Source organism: Gadus macrocephalus, chromosome 6 (genome assembly GCF_031168955.1).
Source record: "Gadus macrocephalus chromosome 6, ASM3116895v1".
Classification (NCBI taxonomy): domain Eukaryota; kingdom Metazoa; phylum Chordata; class Actinopteri; order Gadiformes; family Gadidae; genus Gadus; species Gadus macrocephalus.
Window position 1 is genome coordinate 3,401,958 of NC_082387.1, and position 14,080 is coordinate 3,416,037.

The window sequence follows — 14,080 nt, forward strand, 5'->3', positions numbered from 1 at the left end:
CAGTCAACAGTAAAATAAATGATGTGTTTCTAACCCTCAACCGTTGTGCGACTCTGAGGAGACACCATGCATCTGAGATGATGAAAGGCCTGAATGCTGAGGTCAGCCTTATCAAACTTTTTGCTTTGATAATTTTTAATAAGTAAATTCAGACATAGTAATGTGTTGTTTCACATCACCATAGAATTACCGACCCACGAAAGAAGACCGAGCCTAGACCGAGCCTGCCCGCCACATTCACCATTGCCCCCTCTACTCCCAACCATCCTCCATAAATAAACACAGATTTGTTTACACACTTCTTTATTCAATTGTTTTTTGCTTATTTTACTTGACATTGTTAATTTATGTTTTCATCATGTATGCCAAACAAAAATTTGTATGTATTTTGTTATACGAATGATTATGTAGCTGTGAATCATGAGTGGTATGCGTGTATGAACGGGCAAATACCACAGGAAAGGTGTGGCATATGCCAGTGGAAAAACGGTAGGAGCCAGTACGAAATGGTAATTACCATTTTACATGAGTGGCATGCCAGCGGAAAAACGGTAGGTGCCAGTATAATCTGGTAATACCATTTTACATGAGTGGCATGCCAGCGGAAAATCTGTGGTTCCAGTAGGAAATGGAACTTCCGATTAACACAATTGGCTTGCCAGCGGAAAAACGGTTGGCCTATATGCCACTGGATCATGTCGGTATAGTATGGTTTATGACACTGGATCAGTGTTAAATGATAGAAACCTGTAGGCCTACATACATTTTTTGGTTAAACACCAATAAGAACAAATGCAAAACTTAATATTTGGCCTGTTGAATAGTTATGAGCTGAAGCAGTCATACAGTAGGCTATATAGGCAACACCTTGATAAAACACGAGCGGAAAAATGCACTAACCGGAAACTACGATCGCAACTGCCGCCGCGGCTCCTCCCCCGCAGTAAACATCCCGCTTTGAACAGTGAACTCTTTACACATAGTAGTTATAAAAAGCTGCTAAAACTACAAAATGACTCCATTAATGCAGGCTATGTGGAAAATGCATGGACCTATTGAAGAAAATGCGCCGTAGTTGGTCCAGCCTGGCTCCGCCTCTTCTGCTACATAGCTAAGATGGCTGCCGTAGAGTACATCAATCCACACTCCGCGGTTTGACCGTTTTCAGTATACCACCCGGGTCCTTTCTGTACACTTTCTTTCGCCCTGAACTTAATTGCAACGCCCTACGTACTCAAACTAAGTATAATGAGTACGGGTAGTATGGATATTGGAACACAGCAAAAGACTATAGCTCTATACCCACCTAAACTGACTGTTTAGGTGGCTAGGCTAACTACCGTCACCGGAGCAAGTCCGGCTGTTTTCAAAAGCATTTGTCATTTCAAAAGCAACAACAAACAGGTCGCGAATATCAGAACGGACGAGAGAAACGTATAAATCCCTTTATTTACGGCGTTATGTTGTGATATAGTGTCAATAAAGACCAAATATATATTACCGTTTCAGAACGGCATGTGCCGTTCCAGAACGGCAGTTACCGTTTCAGAACGGCATGTGCCGTTCCAGAACGGCAGTTACCGTTTCAGAACGGCATGTGCCGTTCCAGAACGGCAGTTACCGTTTCAGAACGGCAGTTACCGTTTCAGAACGGCATGTGCCGTTCCAGAACGGCAGTTACCGTTTCAGAACGGCATGTGCCGTTCCAGAACGGCATGTGCCGCTCCAGAACGGCATGTGCCGCTCCAGAACGGCAGTTACCGCTCCAGAACGGCAGTTACCGTTCCAGAACGGCATGTGCCGTTTCAGAACGGCATGTGCCGTTCCAGAACGGCAGTTACCGTTTCAGAACGGCATGTGCCGTTCCAGAACGGCAGTTACCGTTCCTAAACGGCATGTGCCGTTTCAGAACGGCATGTGCCGTTCCAGAACGGCAGTTACCGTTTCAGAACGGCATGTGCCGTTCCAGAACGGCAGTTACCGTTCCTAAACGGCATGTGCCGTTCCAGAACGGCAGTTACCGTTCCTGAACGGCAGTTACCGTTCCTGAACGGCATGTGCCGTTCCAGAACGGCAGTTACCGTTCCTGAACGGCATATGCCATGGTATGTCAGTGGTCGCGGTGGCACATGCCACAGGCCAATAAACGATCTCGGCATCCCTCCCCTAGGTTGCGCGAACGCCCCCCAGGGGGCGGTACCGGCCCCGTTGAGAAACCATGGTCTAACTCAGGGGTGTCAAACGTACGGCCCGCGGGCCGGATCAGGCCCGCGAACGGGTTTAATCCGGCCCGCGAGATGATTTTGTGAAGTACAGTATTGTAAAAAAAAATAATAATAAAAAAAAAGTTATAATTTTTTTTATAAAAATCCTTCCTAGCATTACATGGATTGCATTGACTGTCACTGATTAATTTGTTGTACATTGAACTACTGGACAATTGTGTGTAACTGGAAGTCGCTTTGGAATGTAACGTAAAATGATCTGCTATTTTTCAATGAAGGAAACTGCTGTTCTTAATGTGTCCACTAGAAGTCGCAATAGCAATTATGTTAAGCAAGCAAACTTTATACCGGGGCTGTGCAGGGAGCAAGTATAAACAGGTAGTGCAGCTAGCCCGGAGCTACCTTGTCGTTCTGCCTTATACTTTCAACATTATGCGCTTTGGCACTCTCATTGCCCCAAAATGTCTCTGTCAAAAAGACGAAAAGTGCAGAATCTTCCAAGAAAAATGGTCATCGTCCTTTTTATTCACGGAAGTAAATGGGAAACCTGTGTTTGGTGTGCTCACAGCATGTTTAATTTTACATAATTATGCCATATTATTACCGGTCCGGCCCACTTGGGAATAGATTATCCTCCATGTGGCCCCTGAGCTAAAATGAGTTTGACACCCCTGGTCTAACTCATCGCGTGGACTTTTTGCAGCGTTTGTCCGAGAGGTGTGAGGCCTCACCGCTTGCAGGTCCTCTGGTGCTGTCCGTCGGTTGTCTGCTCTGCCCGGTAGTAGCCGATGCTGCAGGTCAGGACGCAGCGCCATTCCTCCATCATGTAGCCTTCAGCGCACTTGGTGCATCCATCAACGCCCGTCCCTACAAGTCAAATACACCTTCATTTATAAACAGACCACAGCCACACACTGGAACTGTAGCTAATTAATAGCATAACAGATGACCGGATAGCAGATGATGTATCTTTCACTTGGATAAATAATAATTTAAAAAAAAATGATGTCCATGAGATTGACAATAAAAGAAGGAAGGATTTAAACTGAAACAAAGATGGGACATGGCGGGCGGGTTACCTGCACAGCTGGCACAGGCCTGGTTGCAGGTCTCACACGCCCGTCTGTGACCGTTGTAATACGTCCCGGGGTCACAGGTCACCTGACACTTGTTTCCTTGGAGACTTGACACATAGAGATGGAAAGCATTAACACTGCCCATTCCAGCTGATGCCAGAACAAACAGCAGTCAGCAAAACTGAGTTTAAATTAAGCCACATTTAAATAGTTTAAGTACTGAAGGCCAACTGTTGCCAACACACAAAAGATTGTATCTTGTTTAATGACTTGAAACAATTAATCTCTATATTAATCGGTACATTATTTAAAATAAGCTTTTTTCTTGGGATTCATTTTTGCTTTTTGAAGTTAGTTAATATGAAGCAGAGACTGAGAAGGAGAAAGGATATGCTTAGTTGTGACTAATGGATCGAGGGGGGTTTCAGGTTGTTGCTCCCAGTTGGAGCAGGCCATTGGTTGGGTTCTCTGCATTAAGCTGAAGACCAGATGGGCCCCGTTAGCCAACATTTCCAAGAAACACTCAATGTTCTAGGTCCCCCCAGTAACGCGCTATTCTAGGTTAGGTCCCCCCCAGTAACATTCTATTCTAGGTTAGGTCCCCCCCAGTAACATTCTATTCTAGGTTAGGTCCCCCCCAGTAACACTCTATTCTAGGTTAGGTCCCCCCCAGTAACACTCTATTCTAGGTTAGGTTCCCCCAGTAACAATCTATTCTAGGTGAGGTCCCCCCCCAGTAACAATCTATTCTAGGTGAGGTCCCCCCCCAGCTACTCTCCATTCTAGGTGAGGTCCACCCCAGGTACTCTCCATTGTAGATTGGGTCCCCCCTACACACACATGAACGGTGAATATAGGGACGGTAAGGGGCTGGGGGAAGAGAGAACCTGAGCGAGATGTTTTGTTTGTTTGTCATGTTTTCGGTCTTGTATGTTGTGACCCCCCATTACCACGTCCTGACCGGGTTGTTTTAAAAACCAGAACACTTGGTGTGGACATGTTATAAGAGCCGTCTTAAAGAGCCATCAGGAGTTACTAGGCAATAAACCAACCCTTGCTGAGTCAATTGAGGCTTGAGGGGTCCATGGGGGAGAAGGCAACGGTAGTTTCCCTAGTTTATTTCTTTATTTACAGTCAATCAGTATACATTTTTGTCTTTGCTGGTATTTTCAGGGTATGTCCAACAACACATGGGGTAAAGTGGCCTGGAGGGCAGGACCCCAAACTAAATACAATATAATTGCCAAGTTGGAAGGTAGAAGAAGCATTGTGCTGGTCCATGAATCCTGATTCTACTCATTTAACCCACTGCTCCACCATCGTTCTCTCTAGACTGATTCATAGACAGAAACCTCCTGGGTCGGGATGGGTTTGAAGGCTGCGGTAATGAAGCAGTTATTTTAAGAAGGAGCGTTTTGTATCAGCCTATAACAGCCGTAGTGAGATACAAGTAGGCCCCAACACAATTTTTAAACCAATCTTTACAGTAATAAACAACATCAGCTAAATAAACTGTTAAAGGGGACCTTCACAATTGCACTGTTTCTTCTGATATATAAGTACGTAAATGAGTACTGCTCCATACCCCTTTCGGGCCCCCGGCCCGACAGAGAACTCTAAATCCTAGGACCTGCCCATGTGTGTGGGGTGGTCCCTTGGCCTCACCTCATTCCAGGTTTACACTCCGTGCAGATGTTGGCAGCCGAGCACCTTTTGCAGCTCTCTGTACACCTCCGGCAGATGTTGGAGTCTGGTGGAGGACAGAGTCAGACATGACTAATGGAAACCAGAGCAGTCCTCCAAATCAGAATAACGGTATTTTGTTGGTTTATCATCAGATATTGGGCGGAACTTACCATCTTCGGCCTACCATGAACAGTGTGCATGTTCGTGTAGGGCTAAACCAAATTTTTCAAGTAGACTTCTAGTTAAAATCGATTATCACTGGTTAAAATACAAACTATTACAGTTTTACACTCCATCATGGTAAACCAGATGGAAAGCAAGCCGGGTGGTTCAGTCCATTTCACGTTGCGTCTTTAGGATTGCTTCATTACAGAGTGTGAATAGCAAAAAGGTTTCAGATTTTAACTCTGTTTGACAAGCTGAATACGCTGTCGATTAAGAGTCCTTGACTGATCCATTTGTTGGATACAATCACGCCCATCCATTTTATACCAAACAGGACTTTGGTTAGAGTTAACATGCACTGCTCGTTTTTTCATCTGTGCGGCACTTGCCCGTCAACTCCTAGGGAGGCATTACTTCTCCTATAATCAACGGACCAGTCAACTACTAGGGTACAGCCCTCTGTGTTTGTCTGTTTGTGTGCGTGTGAGTCTCTCTGTGTGTGTGCGTGTGAGTCTCTGTGTGTGTGTGTGTCGTGTGTGCGTGCGTGCATGTGTGTGTGTCGTACCATGATCAAGGAAGAAACTATCTGAGCAGCTGGCCACGCAGGTGTTGGAGCCCTCGTTGAGATGGAAGCCTGGCCTGCATGTGGTACACTGGTCACTACGGCTACCAACGCACATCTCACACAGCGAGGAGCACTTCTTGCAGCGACGTCTGTCATCACGGAAGAACCCACTGGGGCACTCGGACACGCACATCCTGGAAGGAGGTGAAGGAGCGAGACCATGGACCATCAGCTACTTTAACCACTCTAGTCCTAATGCCCCGTTACGGCCCCTACTCCAGACAACTCCTGCGTTTGGAGGAGCCAATACCAAATTACTTAAAAAAAACATACAGAAATCCATTCATAGGTCCATCTGGAGGACCAAAACAACACAAACCATTTCCGCCATTGTAGAATTGGGACAATTCAAAACTAGATAAAGCCAAAAGCATAAAGTCAATAGTGGGAAGAGTAAATGTCTCTGAGGGAAGGGAAGGGGCATCCGATATTTCTTTGTGCCGTCTTGACCACTCGCTGTGGTCAATCTTCCTATCTGCCTCTGTGCAGTTGGTGAACCACACCGTGATGCAGTAGGTTAGGATTCTCTCAATGGTGGAGCGATAGAAAGTAACCAGCAGCTTCTCACAGATGTTATTTTTCCTGAGTACTCTCCGGAAGTGCAGACGCTGCTGTGCCTTCTGATTGACAGCTGAGGTGTTTGCAGACCAGGAAAGGTTATCAGAGATCACAGTGCACAGGAAGGTGGTGGTGTGGACCCTCCCCACAAATTCACTGTGTATGTAGAGGGGAGATGGATCTGTCCTTTGTTTCCTGAAGTCCAGGATGATTTCTTTGGTATTTTTGGTGTTCAGAGACATGTTGTTTGATGAGCACCACTCAACAGTTTCAGGACTTCGTCCCTGTAGGCAGACTCGTCTCCCTCCGTGATCAGTCCCACCATTGTCGTGTCATCCGCAAACTTAACGATGGTGTTACTAGAGTGGGCGGGTCTGCAGTCCATGGTGTAGAGGGTGTAACGCAGCGGGCTCAGCAAACTACCTTGTGGGGAGCCCGTGCTTATTGTGTGTGTGGTGGACAGGTGGTGTCCCAGTTTGTCTGGGGTCGGTTGCTGAGGAAGTCCTTAATCCAGGAGTAGGTAAGTGGGGGGCGTCCCAAGTCAGACAGTTTGCTGACCAGGATGTCAGGGATGATAGTGTTAAAAGCCGAGCTGTAGTCAATGAAGAGCATCCTGATGTAGCTCTCCCGGTGTTCCAGGTGGCTCAGCGCGGTGTGGAGTGTGATGGCCATTGCGTCCTCTGCCGAAGTGTTCGCTCTGTAGGCGAACTGGTGAGGGTCGAAGGAGGAAGGGAGGCAGGTCCTGATGTGGTTAAGAAACACAGTCACATAGATTTATAAATCTATGTGACTGTGTATATGCATGTGTGCGTGGTGTGAAGAAGACATGAGGGGGTTGGGGGTGTGAGACATGCGTCGGTACACATATGGTCTCCAATGTTAACACCATTTTAGCACGCTGACACGGTATGGGCTGGAGGGTGGAAGACGGGAGAAGGGGTGCGTGCCGTTGCTATATAGTTAACAGGTGGTGGAACATTTGGCGATCTGCCGCCATGCTCACCTCTGGGTCATGCGGGCCCCTATTGCGGAAGAACTCCAGAATAACTAAAAGTTAAATACCTGTGTGTGTGTGTGTGTGTGCGCGCGCGTGCGCACGTGTTTTGGTATCTGTGCGGGTATGAACTCTGAAAGGATTACCGTGCGATTGACCACCAAATGCTGGACTATTAAACTGCTGTAATGAAATGCAGATGACATTCCACACTCTTGATGACATAAATTCCCTTTCTAAAACACAGCTGCATAACTAAACACAATCATCTAGTCATTACCATTAACAGTTTAACCTAGACATGAACCTACACCTTAACATCATGACCGTAAGCAACAACTTAACCTAGGTGTTGATCATGAGCATTAACACCTTAACCTAGTCATAACCATGAAAAATACATTAACATGACCAAACATTTTAACCTAGTAGTGACCATTACGATCACCTTAAACTAGACGTAACCAAACATCTTAACCTAGTCATGAGCATTAAAAATACCTTAACCTAGACTTGATGAAACACCTTAACCTAGTCATGACCACTAACACCTTAACCTAGACTTGCCCAAACACCCTAACCTAACCCTGACCAGTCATCACCCTCACTTAGACTTAACCAATTCGTCTTCAGTTTGTGCGACACGCACACAACCGTGTCTGACTCTAATCTGTGTGTGTTTATCTAAGACTTATGGAAGGATGTAATTACCTGAACCACCCCCACAACGACAGGCTTTATTCATCTCTCAGTCCCCATTGAAGTACAAAAGGTTGCAGAATCTTTAAAAGGCACAATAATGATTAGGTAACCTGCTGCCAGGTTAGCTGCTGGGCTAGCCTTTTATTAGCACCCATAGCCAAAGACACAAAAGGCAGATACAACTAGCCTTTGATCCTCAGACAGCAAAAACACACCCAAACCCAAACATTGTTCACCCAGGTCCCACCTGACCCAACACACGAATACACAAAGGCACTCACTTGAATAACTTTAGACTGCATGATTGCGCAAGCACACGCACGCACACACGCAAACACACATGTACAGAAATCAAAGGATTGTGAGAAGAGTAATCTCCTCAAAAAGGACTTTGCGTTCTTAGAGATCCTCACCAAAATTATGGGAAACATATAGGACTACTTGATTACTTACTGATTGTGAAGATTATATAATTAAAGTACTGTTTGTCAAAACCTTTGGTACATTAACATTGTGAAGCGGCAAAGAAAATGCACCGAACATGATCCCACTTGGGAAATAATAACTGCCTTGAAACAGCTCACTACAGGGTGTAGTCTAAAAGTACATGAAATATTTCAAAAGCTGCTTACCTTGTGTTGTTCTTGAACTTGAAGAAGTAGTGGAGGCAGTTGATGCAGTGGTGGGGTCCTGGGCCCTCGCAGCCATTCTCATTGCATTCAGAGTGACATGGGCCTGAAGGCAGGACACACACACACACACACACACACACACACACACACACACACACACACACACACACACACACACACACACACACACACACACACACACACACACACACACACACACACACACACACACACACACACAAAAAAAAACTCTTGGGACAACAGCCCTGACAAAGCATTTTTCTGCCTTTGATGTGATAGAGCAGAACCTCTGACTTTATATCCGGCGTGATGCATTTTGATAAATTTCTAAAGCCCAACTCATCAGTAATGACTGCCCAGACTTGTGTCTGCAGACTTATGTCTGCGGGCATTGCTTGATGTACACTTCAAGTATTATTAAAGATAAACGCACAAGTCTGTGTAGTTCTCTGGTGTTGTGCCTCTAACTATAACAAGTAAAGTATACAAACTTGAGAAACGACAAGCTATTCTACCAGTTATGTGGGCATAGGCTAACCCTTGTATCAAAGCACATTTTGCATTTGTTAGCAAACTGGAGTAGGCCAGTAGGCCCACCTGGCCGTAGATCATTATTTTGATATATTAAAGTTATTTTATATAGTTGTAATACTTGACATAAGTGGTTGATGATGACATAGAAAAATATCGACATCCTTTATGCTGACTAATTCTGTTGATGTCATACAATTTTAAATCCTTTATGCTGACTGATTGTGGTAATGTCATGATACAATTTTAAATCCTTTATGCTGACTGATTCTGGTAATGTCGTGATGCAATTTTACATTGTATATTCAGACTTATTCTGGTGATATCATGATGCTATTCTCCATCTCATTGGGTCCTCATACCGTTGAACTCCACAGGAGGGTCCATGGACCGGGGTTTCTCGCTGTGTGGTGAGGAGTACGGGTGCACCGAGGTTCCATAAAGCACCAGAGACCACTCCTTCAGTTTGCCTTCAGAGAGATGACATGAAAACATTTACAGACAATCAATTTACTTTTACCGCATAAGGATACAGGAAATACTGATCCAGCAACTCATTCGCAGGGGTTAGGGTGTGGGTTTAGCAGCTCAAGATAACCTCCAGCTAATAGGTTTTGCGAGCCGTTTGTATGGTGTTTAGATACCATTATATGCTGGGTGATTATAAAAGTTTACTACAAAGGAAGCAGGCCAAAGACCTGCATGTTTATACCAATGCTCCCCTGGGCACAAGGTATAGTTTAATTTCAAATTCAAATAATTAAGATGAGATGGAGAACAAGCACACACAGAAAAAATACATGGATAATCACGTATACAGCAGACAGACACTTCTAGATACAGAATAACAAAATACTGTTTACTTTGATACTGAATATTATGACCCCAAGTACTAATCTCCATTGGTGGAAAAATATAGATTTAATACATTTATAATAACTTAATTTTATGTTTTTTTTGGTTCAGGAGGTTTGTCAATGCTGCTCTCCGACCTGGGACTTTCTGGCTCCTGAGCTGAGACAGCGAGTCGTAGATCTCCAGGACCCAGTCCCCGGCCGCCTTCTCTCCCCAACAGTGGGTGGTCATGAACTCCCAGTTCTTAAAGCCCTCTGAGGAATGGTCAAACAACCTAGATACAAAGAACACAGACCCCAAGATTAACAACAGAGACATGTTAATAATATAAATAAAAATGTATTAAATAAACAAATGTAATGATTGTTAACTAATAATTGGTGCTTGTAGAACTGTTGAATAAAAGCAATATCGAACTCAAAGTCGTGCTGTTGTACTGAATATCAGCACGGCTGTGATTATCTTTGGCACTCGGCCTCGTACCTGCAACAAAATCACAGCCTTGCTGATATTCAGTACAACAGCACTCCCTCTCGTGTGATATTGCTTAATTATTTGATATGGACAGATACAGTGTACATAGACAAACTGAGAACAGCTACAGCTATGAAAAGAGATTAAAACAATGGATTAAAAAGTAAGAAACAGATTACAGTGAGATACAATAAAGCAAAAGGTAAAAAGAAGATAAACTAAGTACAACAAGACACAATAAAACACATTAGTAACATAGGTACAAACGACAAAACATGAGTACAAAATTGTTGCTGAATTAACCAGGATTTGGTAACTCTTAAACATGTTGAAGTTTGCACCAAAATTTCAAGTGATCAGGTAGCAAGTTCCAGGATTTTGCTCCTTTCACAGAAAAAACTGTGAGCAAAAGATGTTTTGCAGAACGATTCTTTACAGTTGCCACTTTAAGCTGCTCCGGTGGATCTGCTGCAGCTCTGTGTAGTCTGTTCATGTATTTACAGAGAGGCTGAGGAGCAAGTCCATTTAAACACTTTGCACACTTTACATCGTGGAAATCAATTAGGTTGCTAAACTAAAAATGCTGCATTTACTTAAATTGCGGCAATGATGGTACCTAATTTGCTTTTGTCCAAGATATTGTAGAGGCACTAATTACTGATTGGTTGGCCTGGGACCAGGTAATTAAACCATAGGACAGATGTGAAAGTATCATTGAGTTTAAGAACAGCAAGGCACATTCAAATGTCAAGCAATTTCATATAATCTTGAAACAGCTAAGTTTAGCCTTAATCGTTTAATAAATCTTTTCAGCATGACTTTTAAAATTAAACAGAATCTAAAATCATCCCTCACTACTTACTTGTTCAATGAGCTCATCTTTAATAACATTAAAGTTCATGAATACAAAGAGCCTCAGTGTGTTTCATTATGTCCTGAATGTTGCCCTTCATGTTACCTGTTGGCCAGCAGCTGAGACTTGGTCCCAGAGGGTGAGGTGAGGTTGATGGACAGGTCCCCGCGGCGGGGGTGCGTGATGGTGATGCGCACGACCACGTGCTCCAGGTAGATGACACGGTGGTTGGGGTTGTCGGTGCAGCCTGTGGCTTTGTACACGGAGCGCACAACGTGTTCCGATCGGATGGTTCTGGAAATACACGTGTCAAGGCAAATCGGTCAGTTGGCTTCTCTCGATTTATTAAAGCATAAAAGGTTTTCAGAGGTTGAAGGTGACAAAAATGGGAATTACAACCAACATATTTGTATGTGATAAGCTTGTACAGAACATGCAGGGCTTGCGCTAAACTGGTATATAATTGGTATAACTGTATACTGTATTGTTGGGCATTTTCAGGAGAAACACTGCTAATACTGAAAGTCAATAAAATATCCAATGAGATGACTTATCAATATGCATGCATCTGATGTGAGCTACACCTCATCGAAGCCATCATTCAATGCATCTGGCAGAGAAGCTTGTCTGTTGAACACCGGAAAGCTCTTGAAGAAGAGCTTGGTCTACAAGTCAATACTCTCCAGCATCATGTAGGGTTATGCTAGGCTGGAACCATGTACAGTAGGGCTCTGGGTCTCCACCAACAAGAACCATGTAGGGCTCTGGGTCACCACCACCCAGCATCATGTGGTGCTCTGGGTCAGCACTACCAAGCATCATGTGGTGCTCTACCAGGGTGAACACCACCCAGCATAATGTGGTGCTCTTGGTCAAAACCAAGCAGTGCTGGATCTAGGCTGCAGCTCAAAGCACAGCCTGAAAATGATCTCTTCTGGCAGAATGGAGGGGGAATTGAAAAAGGCTGTAATGTTTTTTCTTCTAGCCCATGTGTTGGAAAGAAGGGCTTGTAAGACTCAGTTGTCAGGGTTTCGACAGTGGTGTTAACATTTGTTCGGGATTGTGTACTGATAAAATCTAGTCTATCAATGCAGCCCAAGCACAACTTTGTTACGATAAATCAAGCCATTTCAAACGTTCCTTCTTCAGCTCTTCATCAGTCACTATTGCCGTCTACTATGACACGGTCATCACACACACTCAGTACTCAGTATTTTAAAGTCTGCAATGCAAAGAGAAAAAGGCTTGTTCTTTGATCTCTTCTTGGAAAACGTAGTTCCAAGGAGTTGATTTTGAGGACGTCTTTCTAATCTCATTGCATCCAACCTTTTACTCCTTACTAGTCCAGGTACTTACACAGGGAAAGCCACATCTAAATAATAGCTAAATAATTTGGCATTTGATACAATAATCTACTTCAAATTAACATTCAATTCAACATCAATGAGAACATATAATCCTGACAATTATTATTTTTGGTATTGGTATTGGTATGATTGCACCTTACAGTGATGATGGCAGAGCAAGCAAAGGTCTAAACACCACATTATAAGCTTGTGCAAGGAGTGTGGAATACCAGGAACAATTTCTATTTTCCAGGCGTAGGAAAGACAAAGTCTGAGGTGGTTAGAGAGGCCGAGGCTGACATCACAGCTCTGGCTCCATGACAACATAACGCAGACATCTGAACCTTGGACACGGGGGGTAGCAGAGCAGAAATCTGAGCCATGCACACAGAGACCAGGAGAGCAGACATCTGAACCATGCACACAGAGACCAGCAGAGCAGACATCTGAACCATGCACACTGAGACCAGCAGGGCAGACATCTGAACCATGCACACAGTAGATACAGCCAGCGATTAGGACCGGCCTGCACACAAATCGGCCGTGTGTGCGCTCCAAGGGAAGCGAATCGAGCGATTGCAGACATTACCAAACGCACTGCAGAAAGAGGGGCCGGCCAGAGGGTGTATGAGACGTGGAGCGTGTGAGTTATGTAGCTAGCTGGATGTGCAATGACATGAGAGGGAACGCTGGAAAAACACACCCTCCCAGGTGTGTGTGAGGATGTGCCGACAAGGGCGCAGCTGTGTACCCCCGGTGTCCTGAAATTAAATGTGGAAACAAGGCCCTATGAAACAGACCAGGAGAGTGGTGGTAGGCACACATGGAGGACCCGGGGGGCGATGCGCTCTGCCACCAGCTAGACTCTTATGGGTCCACCTAATGAGGGCAGACGGAGCGGGAAGACCACGACAACGAGACAGAGACAGAGACAGAGACAGAGAGAGAGAGAGAGAGAGAGAGAGGTCATGCTTCCCATGAGCTCCTGAATTTTTTCAGAAAAACTGAATAAACACCTCTTTAAAGTTGGAACAATTTGGATGTTCCTTCACAAAGACAAAAAGGAAGACATTCCTTCATCATACATTAACAAGGATTTCATACTTAACTTTGGACAAATCACCTTCTTCAACAAGGATTAATTCAAGGACACTCAAGGATTATCTCCCACATTTGGAAGATAAACAAACAAGGGGGAACACCGGCTAATTTGGAACTGAGTGAGTACTAGACAGTCTGAAGAAACTTCCCCAAACAGAAAGTTAAATATATTGAAAGAATCTGTATAAATTTGTTCATTTATTACTGCAGACCAAGCTACAAAGACAGTAGACCTG

General features: G+C 44.4%; 1 protein-coding gene across 2 annotated transcripts in view; it reads right to left on the reverse strand.

Annotated features, from left to right (window-relative positions):
* The window catches only part of pcsk5b (proprotein convertase subtilisin/kexin type 5b), a 182,460-nt gene that overhangs the window by 88,627 nt on the left and 79,753 nt on the right, over positions 1–14,080 (reverse strand). For both annotated transcript variants that reach the window (XM_060053052.1, XM_060053053.1), the window contains exons 12-19: positions 11,503–11,691; positions 10,208–10,344; positions 9,578–9,685; positions 8,664–8,766; positions 5,718–5,911; positions 4,967–5,051; positions 3,305–3,408; positions 2,957–3,092 (exon numbers count right to left, since the gene is read on the reverse strand). In XM_060053052.1, the coding sequence (XP_059909035.1) occupies positions 2,957–3,092; positions 3,305–3,408; positions 4,967–5,051; positions 5,718–5,911; positions 8,664–8,766; positions 9,578–9,685; positions 10,208–10,344; positions 11,503–11,691 (1,056 nt within the window). The remainder of the gene's footprint in view (positions 1–2,956; positions 3,093–3,304; positions 3,409–4,966; positions 5,052–5,717; positions 5,912–8,663; positions 8,767–9,577; positions 9,686–10,207; positions 10,345–11,502; positions 11,692–14,080) is intronic.